Raw genomic sequence first — 12,773 nt, 5'->3', positions numbered from 1 at the left:
ATTTAGATTAGCATACAAAAGTATTATATTTAATATATTTAAAATCCTACACTTACACATTCAAAAAGTTTTGATAAAATACAAATGGTTTATTTATATGACGATATTATGTCGCGTTATAAATGTAAAGGTCAATTAATGCTGTGCCAACCCTAGCTACCAGTAGGTAATTAAAAACAGAAACTGGTTTGCAGAACTTCCCAAACAGCTGGGTAATTACCAGTGTTATTTAAGCTTTAAGACATCACGTTGTATCGATTGAGCGAGGTCTATAAACAATACTATAAATGGTTTTTTTGATGCCCTTGCTTATTACAAATAATAATATGAATTGTGGCTGAAGTTACTCTAGGCGCTGTATAGAAACATGACGTGTTTTATAGTGCTCTTGGTTATCGTTAATGGTAATTATTTTATTAAATGATATTTATTTCTATAATTTGAACATGGACTTATGTGATTGTAATACTTACAGTGCTGTGTGTTAATTTTGCGGATGCTGGATTAGGAAGTCGCCGAGTGAGACAATATTACAATGTGGGTACTGTTGCTACTATCCTTTCCACATATAACATATTATTGATAATAACTTTAACGATCACAATCAGGCGGGCTTATCGTGACTAAACTAGCAAAGAGCGGTGCTTTATGAAAGTTTGTGTATTATTCTTATGCTATTGTAAAAGTTTCTGTTTTTCATGTGGATAAATTAATATTTTTATGATTGGTAACACATCTTGACATGAATATAATTACTATTTCAAAGCCCAAATTAAAAATTTTGATAGTTTCTCTGTAAAGTATGTAAAAATGTATCGATTTTGAGATGGTGTATACCTATTATGTGATTAATATAAAAATATAGTTAATATAAAATAAAAGGTATATCTAGGTTATTGATAAAGGTTAATTCTATTCGTTTTCAGGTGCCAATGAACTATACATTTTGTGAGACTCCAACACCTCCTAAACCTGACTTCGCTGCACCTGGCCGAAGGATTAGTGAAGCGAGTAGGTTATTTTTATTAATCTACAATTCTACAGGAACTTTTTATCTTTGTGAATATGCCATAACGTGTTGTGTGGGATAAATATAAATGAGTTTTAAGTTTTAAAAAGTAATTTACACACATATGAGACATATTTCTGTGATATTTTTTATTCGTATTTTTTTTAAAGATTCTGTTAAAAAATAAAAATTAACTGAATTATTTTCATAAACCAATACAATAGAAAAAAAAATCCCGAATACGTGAGAGATTTATATTTTAAGCTTTATAATACATAACGTTATTATAATAATTTCAGAATGCTTTGAGTACATTTGGGAATTAAAACAACGTGCGGATAAGGAATTAAAAGAAGATATATGTAAGTAATCTTTAAAAATGAAATATGTAACATAAAATAATGGATTCTAGTTGATTGAATCATCTCTTCATTTTATTGAATGATTTATGACTAATTCTTTTTTAAAGGTGATAGATACGGATGGGATAATGTACCGGCTATAATACATGGACACATCACAAAACCTGGGGAATACCCGCATATGGTAAGTTATAATATATGTAGATTAGTAAATAAGATTTACATTAATTAATTGAAAAAAGATATTGAAGTGAAATAATATAAAAAATCAGTTTTATGAAGAACAAGTTAGCAATATTGTGTTTCCCAAACTTTATTAAATAATTATGAGATTTCGATGCAGATATAACTGGAGTTAGATAACAAACTTAAGACTATACTACTAATAATTTGAGCCCAATATTTTGAAATAATTCAAGTAGTCTTTGAGGTAAATCCTAACAAAAACAAATCTTTTATCATTGCAAACCACACAACTATAATTGATAGGCCATGAATAAATAATTAACGATAAACGAATAGAGGAAAATATCACAAACTCTGCGCAAGTTATTGCTTGTGTATATTTTGCCGATGTTTTCAGGGTGCTATTGGTTGGAAAGCAGCGATTGGCACATGGATTTTCAAATGTGGCAGTACTTTAATCAGTACAAAGCATTTATTGACAGCTGCGCATTGCTCCAGGGCATCGAAACGTGACACATCATTGGCAGATCCAGTACCCAAAATAGTACGGCTTGGGGATAAAAATATAGTTGATGTGGTTAGTGTTGAATTTGGTTGGAATCTTTAAATTTCGAAAGTCTACATATCCACTATATAATAACTAGTCAAGGTATATGCTCTTAATATGCTCAAAAGATAAGAGAAAGAGTCTATGAAAATTTTGGAATATTTTTTGCAGTTTACCAACGGCAGATTTCCTTATGACGTGCCAATCGAAAAAATTATAAATCATCCGAATTTTGTGTCTCCAAAGAAATACTTCGACATTGCTATCATTGTTACTGAAAGAGAAATAACGTTTTCGAATTTGATTCAGCCTGCGTGTTTATGGAATAGTTACGATACAAGTAAATTTGCAAAAGAAGCTACAGTCACTGGATGGGGAGTCATTGAAACAGGTAAAATATTGAAGTATCTGTCAGTTATTTTAAATTATTGACTCGGAAAGCACAATCACACCATGAAACATTGCACATATTTTAGGTAGAGTATTTCCAAACTAAGCACTTTAGATCACTCTCGCCTATGTGACATGCAGTTTGACCGCAAGCCAAAAGTTAATTAATTAAGCCTTAAATATAGCTCTGTGAAAAACTCAACTTTAGGTAATGTAGGTATACGTGATATCTCATTTTTATTTGAGAACTATGTAGTTACAATATATTTCAATAATTTCTTTTTAAAAATAATTATTTACATTTTTCTTTTACAGAAAAACATGTTACGACAAAATAAAAGTTATTCTAATAATGAAATACGAAAAATTATATTGTACTTACGTACGTAATTATATTGTACAATAATATTGTTTAAATAACATTCACTTTTAATTTTTGCAGCTGGAAAAACTACATCACCTGAATTACAAGCGGCAACTGTAGATATTATAGATTCAAATCATTGCAGTGAATTACTTCATACGTCTTGTAACAGATTGTGGTGCGGCTTGCAGTCTCATCAGGTGTGTGCGGGGAAATTAGAAGGAGGAGTTGACACATGTCAGGTATTGTTTTAGTGGACGTCTTTTGTGTATTTTATAGATTAACATTCATCTTCTTTAACATTGAAGAACGACTTATGTTTAAAACGAACTACAATTATGTATTGAGTGCGGTTCCGTTTTAGAATCAAAACCACAGATTTAATTTTAATATCAAATTGTTTTGATTCTATTACATAGAGATACTTAATATTTCACATGTGTTTCATGTATAGATTTTGAATAGACGTAGGATTAGAATTGAACCGATGAAACGACAATATTATTAAAATTTATTAAAATTGAAACGTTTTCGTGTCTGAAATGACAATAATGTTTACTTTTACCATTTGATGTTTGAAAACCCAGTGAATTTATTTCAGGGTGACTCAGGAGGGCCACTGCAGGCAAAAATACCTTTGCCCGTGACAACGCAAAGTGCCATGCACTTTATTATTGGCGTTACTTCCTTTGGCATGGGCTGCGCGAGGGCAAACCTGCCCGGCGTGTACACTAGAGTGTCCAGCTTCGTTGATTGGATTGAGGATGTCGTGTGGCGAGGATTGTGATTGAAATATAAACCAAAAATTAAAAAATGGCGTTTTATTTCTTACTACATAGTTTATCATTGAAGTCACTTTGTTTGGCATGGGCTACGCAAGGGCAAATCTGCCCAGCGAGCATGTGGTGTGGCGAGGATTGTGATTGAAATAAAACATAAATATAACGGATTGTTGTTTTTATTTGTTTCGTAATTTTGAATATCGAAGTGCACACAAAATATTTGTTAGTCTTTCTGGAAATGGTATCATTTTGTTCACAGATAATAAAATACTGGGGTTTAATAATTCGTGGATGCATATTTTTTCCTTTTACGCCTTTATGATTTTATAATTTTATTTCGTTAATTTATTCGAGTTTCAAGTTCTTCTATGAAAAGTTAGTTATGTTTTTGTTTTTAAATAGTAATTTAATAACTTCCTCCTTTTCTTCAGTACCCCATACAGTTTTCTCGATCCAATTTAAAAAACTTGATACTTTAGTGTATATTCCTGGTTTATCTTTTTGACCACATTTAATTCCGAAGGATGTTATTCCAACAACTGAGTTCATAGAAGAATTGGTTCCCGTATCTATCTTTATTTGCAAGGGGCCTCCGGAGTCTCCCTGTAAGAAACAAATATATTTGATATAAAAAAAAATAATTATCATTTATTTATTTATAAATTATGACAAAAATAACATTAATACAAAAAGAAAGGCAACGTTTGTACAAGAGACGGCCTTATTGCTAAGCAACAATCTCTACCAGGCAACTTGATGGGAAAGGAAATGTATGATGTTCATTATTTTTGGGAGAAACGTAATATCTATCTGCCACTACCTACTATTAAGGACAATATAGGTGTCTTGATCTTCAATGTTATGGTTTTGATACCTTTGTCTATATTAAGAGACTTTATCAAAGATCTATCTATACAAATTTCAATATAATATGAGGATAAATCGAAAACAAATGAAATAGTAAAATGCTTAAACATAAATTTCCTAATATCTTGTTTGTGAAAGACAAAATTAATATAAAATTGAAAGAGGCTAATTACCTGACACGAATCAACCTTGCCAGAGAGTTTTCCCGCGCATAGCTGGTGCTTCGCGAAGCCGTGCCAATTCCTGTTCCAGGAATTACGGAGTACGGGACTGCACTCGCTGTACTTCAACATGTCTACAGTTGCCGTTTGAAGGACTGTGGCTTGTTTCCCTAAATAAAGGTTAATTTAGATTAATAAGAAAAAGTCAAAATAATTGATTTAATTTAGGACGAGAAAGGAATTAATACGGCTCAAATTCTAAACAAATTATTTTATTTACGATTTTTTCAACTGCAAATGAAAAATTAACTGTGATTAAATTTAATCAGCCTTAATAAGGTATAAAATCGCGAACTTGTGGTCAAGGATAGTACATATAAATAACCCTTCATGTTATCGATACTAATGTTTCTTCCGATTATTATAATAAAAAAAATAGATGTAACAACGAACCGTTTTCAGTGACACCCCATCCAGATAGTATTCCTTCTTGGCCTAGATACTGACTCGGTGGTTTGGACCACAAGCAAGCTGGGTGGATATTGTGAGCGAACTTGACTTTATCCATAAGCTCGATGAGAGCTATGTCATAGTACTTCTTGGGAGGCTTGTAGCGAGGATGGGTTATGATTCTCTTGATTGTCATGTCAACTGGGTCACCGTTGATACGAAACTGGTAAAAATAACATTGATTGGTTTAGCCAGAAAATGTGGTATTGAATTGGTTCTAGTTTAAATTGATAATGGTTTTTAAGAATTTTCAGCCAAAAAAAAAAAAAATACCAGGTTAATGACAGATATTTAATAAAAATGGATATCTTCAAGTTACTTTTATTGTCTTGTAGTTTTCTGGGTTCAATGAAAGCTTTTTATTTAGCAAAATTAACATTATGCTTAACTGAATCCTTATATTGAATGTGTCAAAAATATGTTTATCTACATCAAAATTATTAATTTCCAAACAAATGAGTAATCCTTACTTCATCTTCTTCTATATTCTCCACGCCAAGCCGGACTACCTCAGGAGTATTACTGACCACATCTTGGTGATACACCAAGGAGAGCCAAGTACAGTGTGCAGCTGTTAGAACATATTTTTCACTAATCAGCGAACCGCCGCATTTGAATACCCATTTGGATTGTCCATTGCCTCGCCAGCCTATCGCACCCTGAATAAAAAATGTGGTTATTAATATTGATTGAATCTCTACCTGCGAATTTGTGGTTGTATTTTTTAAAATTCATACAAATTATTAACGGTAGTTGAAATCATTATATACTTATGTTATGTTATTATATTATGTTTCCTTCATAGTTAGCTGCATCGTTATCAACTCTTATTTCCTTTTCCCGTGACAACCCAGTTCAAAGCAACCAACCAACCAACATTTAATACAAAAAAGATGAACGAAAAACAGCAGTAGCTTACCATGTGAGGAAACTCAGCTGGTTCCGCTGGACGTCCTCCAAAGATAACGGTCGGTGGTATGAATAAGAACACCTCTGGAATAACTCCCCGTTTGATTTGTGATATGAGATATATGCGACCTAAAAATATATCACAGGTACTTAATATATACAAAGTATTCTGTCGTGATGTAATGTGACGGGAGTGGGACACCTGTATATTATACATAATTAATAAATCTATCTACATTATGTTTCTATGTTATCCCCGGGAAAAAAGCTCTCCGTTTTATAGAGATTATAAATGACTTACATTTATCATCTGCTTCTATTTGGTCTTCAATATTTTTCACTTCCCATATATATTCTAAACATTCTGAAATGAAAAAATATATTTATAACATACTTATCACCTGGTAAACTTCCTACCACCCGTTACTTTGTTTCTGACTGTTAAAACCTTCCCAGCTACGACAAACATTTCAATAACAAAATTAACTAAATCGGCCCAACTGTTGTTGAGTTAGAGCAGGGGTTCCCAACCTTTTTTTGTCTACTGCCCACTTTAAGAATAAATTATTTTTTAACGCCCCCCTTTTTAAACATACTTAAAAAACGCTAAGTACTTATAACTGATTATTGAAACGCAACTTTATAGAAGAGTATCTTTTATTGAAAATAAAACAAACATAATCAATTCTTATATAAAAACTAATGTGAAGGTTGAATCTGATGCTGTTCAATAAGTTTGTTGATATCAGGTTCCAATTTACTCAAAAACAGCCGCAAGTCGCCACGTTCGGTAACACGCAAACGATTTCTCTTTTTAGTAAGCAGCGTTGCCACAGCACTAAATCCACGTTCACACAAATATGACGATGGGAATGCTATCAAGAATCGTTGAACAATTGACCACAATCCAGGGTACAATTGTGGGATCGGTTTTTGTAGCCAAAATTCTTGATATCCATTTTTAAACTTGATTTTTGTTTCTTCGTTTGTTGTCAATTCTATAAGTTCTTCTTCCAGCTGAGGTGACATTGCTGTGTTGACATTTGAAAACGGATCCAACACCCAGTCTGGTATTTCCAAGTTTAAAATGTCCTGGTATCGTTCGGTGAAGTCAATGTGGAGGTTTTCCAAATGTTGGCAGTAGGCAAACAAGTCGTCGTTACTGCAAAATACTGATAAATTCGGAAAATTGTGAAACTCACGTCTGCCCATATTCTTTTTGTGCAGAAGCAGTTTGGCTGCGAAAGCAGCAACGACATTTTTTGTTTTAATTAAATTTAGTTCATCGCCTTGCAGTTGGAGGTTCATGTCGTTGAACAGTTTATACAGGTCTGTCATGTAAGCTATATCATTCTTTGATGTTATGAGATTGTTGCGCAGTTCTGTATCTTTAGTTTACAAGAACTCTATCACAGAGTCAAACAGGTTGTAAAATCGAATCAGACAATTGCCTCTTGACAGCCAACGAACTTCAGTATGAAGCAACAAACGGTTGAAATCTTCGTCATTAGTAGCACAAAGCTGATGAAATAATCTATCATTCAAAGAGCTGCTACGGATTTTATTGACTGCTTTGATGACATATTGCAGTGATTGAAATAGTCGTTCACTTAAGTTTCTAGCAACCAAATGTTGTCTATGAATAACGCAATGTATAGCAAGGACATAGCTGGAATTTTATTCTTTAAGTACGCTATGAAGCCTTTATGGCGCCCTGTCATAGCCGGAGCGCCATCCGTAGCAACTGATATAATATTTTTCAAAGGAATCTCTTTCTCTTCACAAAACTTTTCCAATGTATTGAATATGGTTTCGCCTTTTGTATCTGTCTCCAAATTTCTGGCAAACAATAGTTCTTCACGTATTTTCTCATCTTTAATAAACCTCCCGTAAGATAGCAACAACGCTTCATTAGTTGGTAAAGTGGACTCATCGAGCTGAATTGAGAATTGACTAGTCCTCAGATGATTGCACAATGATTCTTCAATGTTTTCAGCCATTTCATCAATTCGTCTTTGCACAGAATTATTACTCAAAGGAATTTTTCGGATAATATCTGCGGCCGGTTTATGAAGCACAGTAGTTATTACTTCCTTTATTGCTGGCAAAATTAACTCTTCTCCGATGTTGTGTGGTTTGCCTTTTTGAGCAATTAACAAAGAGATATTGTACGAAGCTCGAAGTCCGTCGTCATCTTGCTTAGCAGCCGCCGAAAATAGTTTTGATACACTTGGCTGAGTATTATGCTTCTTCTCTAGGTCTTGAAAAAATGCTACATTCTTGTCTTTCTTATCTGGATGCATTTTATTCAAATGATCTTGCAGTCTTGAAGGCTTCATTGCTTCGTTCGAAAATGTTTTTAGACATAGAAGACACAAAGGCGACGACGGGTTTGTGGGATTTTCAATAAATCCGAATTTAAAATATTCCGCAGAGTATTGCCGTCTCTTCTTTTTTACTTCCGACATTGTTTTGTTTTGAGAAATACGTAAGTGTTGAAATCAAGTACTGCTTATCTATTATGCGCGAAACCGCAAATGAAAATAAAATAAATTTACGTCGTTTATATAGGATTGCATAAGCAGCACGCACCAACAGGAATAAGACATCAAACGTGCATAAACTCGTTTATCTCATTCGACGCCCAATCGTACTCGACAAGCAAGAACAAGTATTATAGAACCAGCCGATTGATACAGGAATGTACAAATCGGATTATTTAACAAAAACTTGTTAAAACATGATTGCCCGCGGTCTATTATATCGAACCGATTTTGAGCTATATCTTAATTAATATTAGTTGATGTTCACAAGATGTCGACTCTCGAAGTCGAGAACTCAGTCGGTTTCTAAGAGTCTTCCTAGCTAGGTAGATGAAATTATAAATCGACCCCAAAGCCCTACACAACGCCCCCTTTTTTTTCTGGGTCTCTTACCGCCCCCCTTTAGGCCTGCAGCGCCCACAAGGGGGCGTTATCGCCCACGTTGGGAAAGACTGACTGTTAGAGCAACCAAATAAGAATTTAGCATTAATTTTTCGCAGACCAATTTATTGGGTACACTTCAATATTTAAAACCATTTAGGGCCGATTTTTCAATCCTTGGATAAAACTTACCCGTCCAATAAAGTATTACACGATAATATTAAAATGTCACCTATAAACTGTCAAATACGGGCAATCAGAATACCTTTCATAAATGGTAGTTTAATACGTTATTCGACGAATAAGGATAACCAAGGATTGAAAAATCAGCCCTTAAGGAATAAGTATTATGTCTCGAAAGACATGTTTAAAACTATCTACTCTCGTAAATTGCGACGAAAAAGCGACGACATTAAAATGTCACGAATACATTGCCGAATGAGTTATTTTACGAAACGGTTAGTTGCTTACAAACCGTCACTTTATGTTAAACAATTGAATGAGTTGGAACTCGATTGTCATTGCGCTACGTTTAACTAAACCACTAGTTTGTACTTAATGCAGGTTGGCTTATCTGCAGTCACTGTATGCGGGTATTTGAATATTTTGTTAGCAAAATCACATACATTATTTTGGCTATAGGAAAACTTGGTTTATGCCAAAGTGGTATTGAATTCAACGCTTTGGAATAATCTGGCATTATTGATCAGTTCATTCATCATTTATTTATATTAAGTACTAACTGCCCCGACAGATTTTGCTCTGCCCCCCTGCACCCTTTTCTTGTTTTCTCTCCATAAGAACCATAGTTCTGCCGTAAAAAAACGTAAAATTTGCCGAATTGGTAGAGCCATTCTCGAGTTTTCACGCAACATATTTGGCGATTCATTTTTATAGTATATTATTTATATGAAAAACCAGCCGCATTTGTCGGTTTAGTTAATTAATTTAGATTTATATTATATCTTAATGTAATAAATAAAAATAAGATTTGTAGTACATAGTTCGTAATAACTTACTCGCTTCGCTTATCCTTCTTCCAGGAACATTAAAATCTGGCTTAGTAGCCATTACCGGGTTACAAATTTCGTCTGTCGCATTACTGAAGTCGTATGCTTCTGTTTCATTGTTCTGCAAATTGTTTATGAAAACTATGAAATTCATGTTAAAAGGTAAAATTATATGCCTACATGTGTTTGTTTGTTCATTTTTTAAATAGGAATTTATTTACCGAATAGAATATTAAGATATGCATGGTTAAACAAGAGTTAGTTACTTTTTTAAATGATCGTTGGCGGTATTGGTTAAAATCAATTAATCGAGATTAGGATTATTTCTGATTTTTATTTGGTGGTTTAATTTGTTATACTAGTATAAAGTCCAATTTAAATACCTTCAGTGCGTTTAGGATAAATGCTTCGATATCATCATTAGAAAAATCCGTTGTTAGTCTTTCTGAAAAAAAAAGCAGAAATATGTAAACACAAGGATGCAAATTGCTTTCGATATATTTCCGTATATGCCCAGGAATGTACATTGTGCGCCTTTCCGAGTTTCAAATCAACTATAGAGTCAGGTAGAAATTGCTCATATTAAATTATAGAATCTTCTTATATATAAAATTCTCGTGTCACAATGTTAGTCTGCATACTCCTCCGAAACGGGTGGACCGATTCTCATGAAATTTTCTGAGAATCGGCCAACATCTATTTTTCATATGTACCACGGGCGAAGCCGGGGCGGGCCGCTAGTAGAATATAATATTTTATTTATCAGACAAACAGACATAAATGCATTCGGTTCTACCTTATTATGCCTAACATAATAGTCATATCTTAACAATAATTCCTTGACTGTATTATCCTTATGACTTCGAGAATAAAGGATATACTTTATTATGTACTAGAGGTCCACCCCGGCTTCGCCCGTGGTACATATTTCGCAATAAAAGGTAGCCTATGTCCTTTCTCGGGTATCAAAATATCTCCATACCAAATTTCATGAAAATTGGTTCAGTAGTTTAGGCGTGATTGAGTAACAGACAGACAGACAGAGTTACTTTCGCATTTATAATATTAAAGTATGGATATAGTAATATAATTTTTAAATTTTGATACTTCAATAGTTTCAATGTTTTTTCAATACTCATTATTTTGTGATTACGATTGATGATTTAAAACCACACTGTTTTATTGATAAGATTTGAATTATTTTAGATATATTGGATTTTTCTCTGCCTGGATCAGCAAAATAAGTTTTTGAAAAACATACGAATAAACAGCGTCTATTCTAGCGGGGCTGTGGTGAGCTTGTTGTTACAGATATAAATAGGAAAACATATTATATTGTAATCATATGTACCTATTGTACTCTTATTACTATAATTGGTAACTGACGTAGTGTGGTAACCATAGCAACGCCTACAAATACGTGTGAGTAATTTTACGCATACGTTTATGTACAAATCAGTCAATTATTTTCTTTGATAGCTTTTTCATGACATCGAAAATTAAAATAATTTAATATCCAAATTGTTTTAAAGCAACGAGCTATATTATATTTATGTAACATGTAATTGTTCATTTTTTAAATTTTGAAATAATCGTGTCGAAAATTAAAAGCTCGATATAAATAGTTCTGGTTAAGATATACTAATTGAAATGAAACGATGAATGTACCTATGTGTATGACTAAAGAATATCAGAATTACCTACGCCATTTAATATCCATAAAGTATCAACATTAGATAACATGAACAAGCGTGTAATGCAATTAAAAAAAAACATAAAAGTAATCTTAATACAAAGGACCTTAACACAAAAATATTACCTGCATTAGAACAGATGAATGCCACAAACAAACAAACTAGTAAATACATTATCACAGAAATAAATAATATTAAATTATTATAAACTGCAGGTCGCCATGTCTGCTACAACTCGTTTAAGGAAATCCCATGTGATTTCGCATTATATTAACAGGTCTTATGACGTTAGACATTCTTTATATTATATTAACTAGCCGCTCCGCGCGGTTTCACCCCCGTGGCTCCTCTCCTGTTGGTCGTAGCGTGATGGTATATAGCCTATAGCCTTCCTCGATAAATGAGCTATCTAAGTGACATATCACACTAGCGGATTGCGAGCGGTTTCAAAGCGGAGCGGGTGCGCAACGAATACGTTGCGGTTGCGCAGCGAATTCGTTGCGGACGCGTGGCAGATGCGCAACGTTTACGTCGCAGTCATGTACACTCATTAACAAAATGGAATCCGTGCTGGTTGTTACTTATAACTTGTGATAGTATAATAATTATGAGATCATTATTTTTTACGAGTTTCATAACATGTTAATGTTTAGGGTATTGTTTTATCTATTAAATCTTGGTCGAAATGCAATCAGATAACTTAATTGCTCATTAAGAAAGTTCATTAGTGAAATAAATGTTAAAGCTCCTTAACTAAAACAGGGCTATCTTATTATTAGATAAATAGCAGTGAATAGAAAATTTTATCAAGCAACCAGCAACTCACTATCACTTTGCTCATAATTAGGTTCACAAAATCTCTTTATAACATACGTTGCTATGGGAGAGATTATACTGGTCAGTCGTTACATACTTTTGGAATGTATGGTACATTCTAAAAGTCCTAGTAATTCAATTTTATAGCACCTTTTTTTAACAACTCCAGTTGTTATTACATCTTTAGTTAACTGTTAAGTAAGTGCATTTCCACAGTACGGTTAAAAAATTGAGTGCTACAG

The 12,773-nt window shown here is 33.3% G+C and overlaps 3 protein-coding genes across 5 annotated transcripts in view; 2 read left to right on the top strand and 1 right to left on the bottom strand.

The window, feature by feature from the left end:
- Impbeta11 (importin beta11) overlaps nucleotides 1-12,773 on the top strand; it is a 73,728-nt gene that overhangs the window by 48,609 nt on the left and 12,346 nt on the right. The gene's annotated exons all lie outside the window — the stretch shown is intronic.
- On the top strand, nucleotides 193-3,784 carry LOC149480127 (serine protease snk-like). Of its 2 annotated transcripts, none has more exons than XM_089707538.1 (9): nucleotides 193-404; nucleotides 476-537; nucleotides 927-1,011; nucleotides 1,309-1,371; nucleotides 1,479-1,555; nucleotides 1,955-2,134; nucleotides 2,276-2,495; nucleotides 2,937-3,100; nucleotides 3,460-3,784. In XM_089707538.1, the coding sequence occupies exons 1-9, from the start codon at nucleotides 368-370 to the stop codon at nucleotides 3,643-3,645; spliced, it is 1,074 nt and encodes a 357-aa protein (XP_089563664.1). In that variant the 5' UTR covers nucleotides 193-367; the 3' UTR covers nucleotides 3,646-3,784. The 2 variants fall into 2 exon arrangements, with proteins under 2 accessions (XP_089563664.1, XP_089563665.1); XM_089707539.1 differs by having other exon boundaries at nucleotides 2,937-3,095; nucleotides 3,460-3,600.
- LOC149480126 (serine protease snk-like) lies at nucleotides 3,701-11,954 on the bottom strand. Of its 2 annotated transcripts, XM_089707535.1 has the most exons (9): nucleotides 11,841-11,954; nucleotides 10,405-10,466; nucleotides 10,031-10,142; nucleotides 6,389-6,451; nucleotides 6,098-6,216; nucleotides 5,649-5,837; nucleotides 5,122-5,341; nucleotides 4,681-4,838; nucleotides 3,701-4,243 (listed from the first exon to the last, which is right to left on the bottom strand). In XM_089707535.1, exons 1-9 carry the CDS (start codon nucleotides 11,887-11,889, stop codon nucleotides 4,007-4,009), a joined length of 1,209 nt encoding a protein of 402 aa, XP_089563661.1. In that variant the 5' UTR covers nucleotides 11,890-11,954; the 3' UTR covers nucleotides 3,701-4,006. The 2 variants fall into 2 exon arrangements, with proteins under 2 accessions (XP_089563661.1, XP_089563663.1); XM_089707537.1 differs by lacking the exon at nucleotides 10,405-10,466 and having other exon boundaries at nucleotides 11,841-11,944.

This window comes from Colias philodice, chromosome 19 (assembly GCF_061535455.1).
Source record: "Colias philodice isolate Cphi_HAF_F1 chromosome 19, ilColPhil1 Martin Lab GWU primary, whole genome shotgun sequence".
Lineage (NCBI taxonomy): Eukaryota > Metazoa > Arthropoda > Insecta > Lepidoptera > Pieridae > Colias > Colias philodice.
This window is presented reverse-complemented; position numbering and strand designations above follow the sequence as displayed.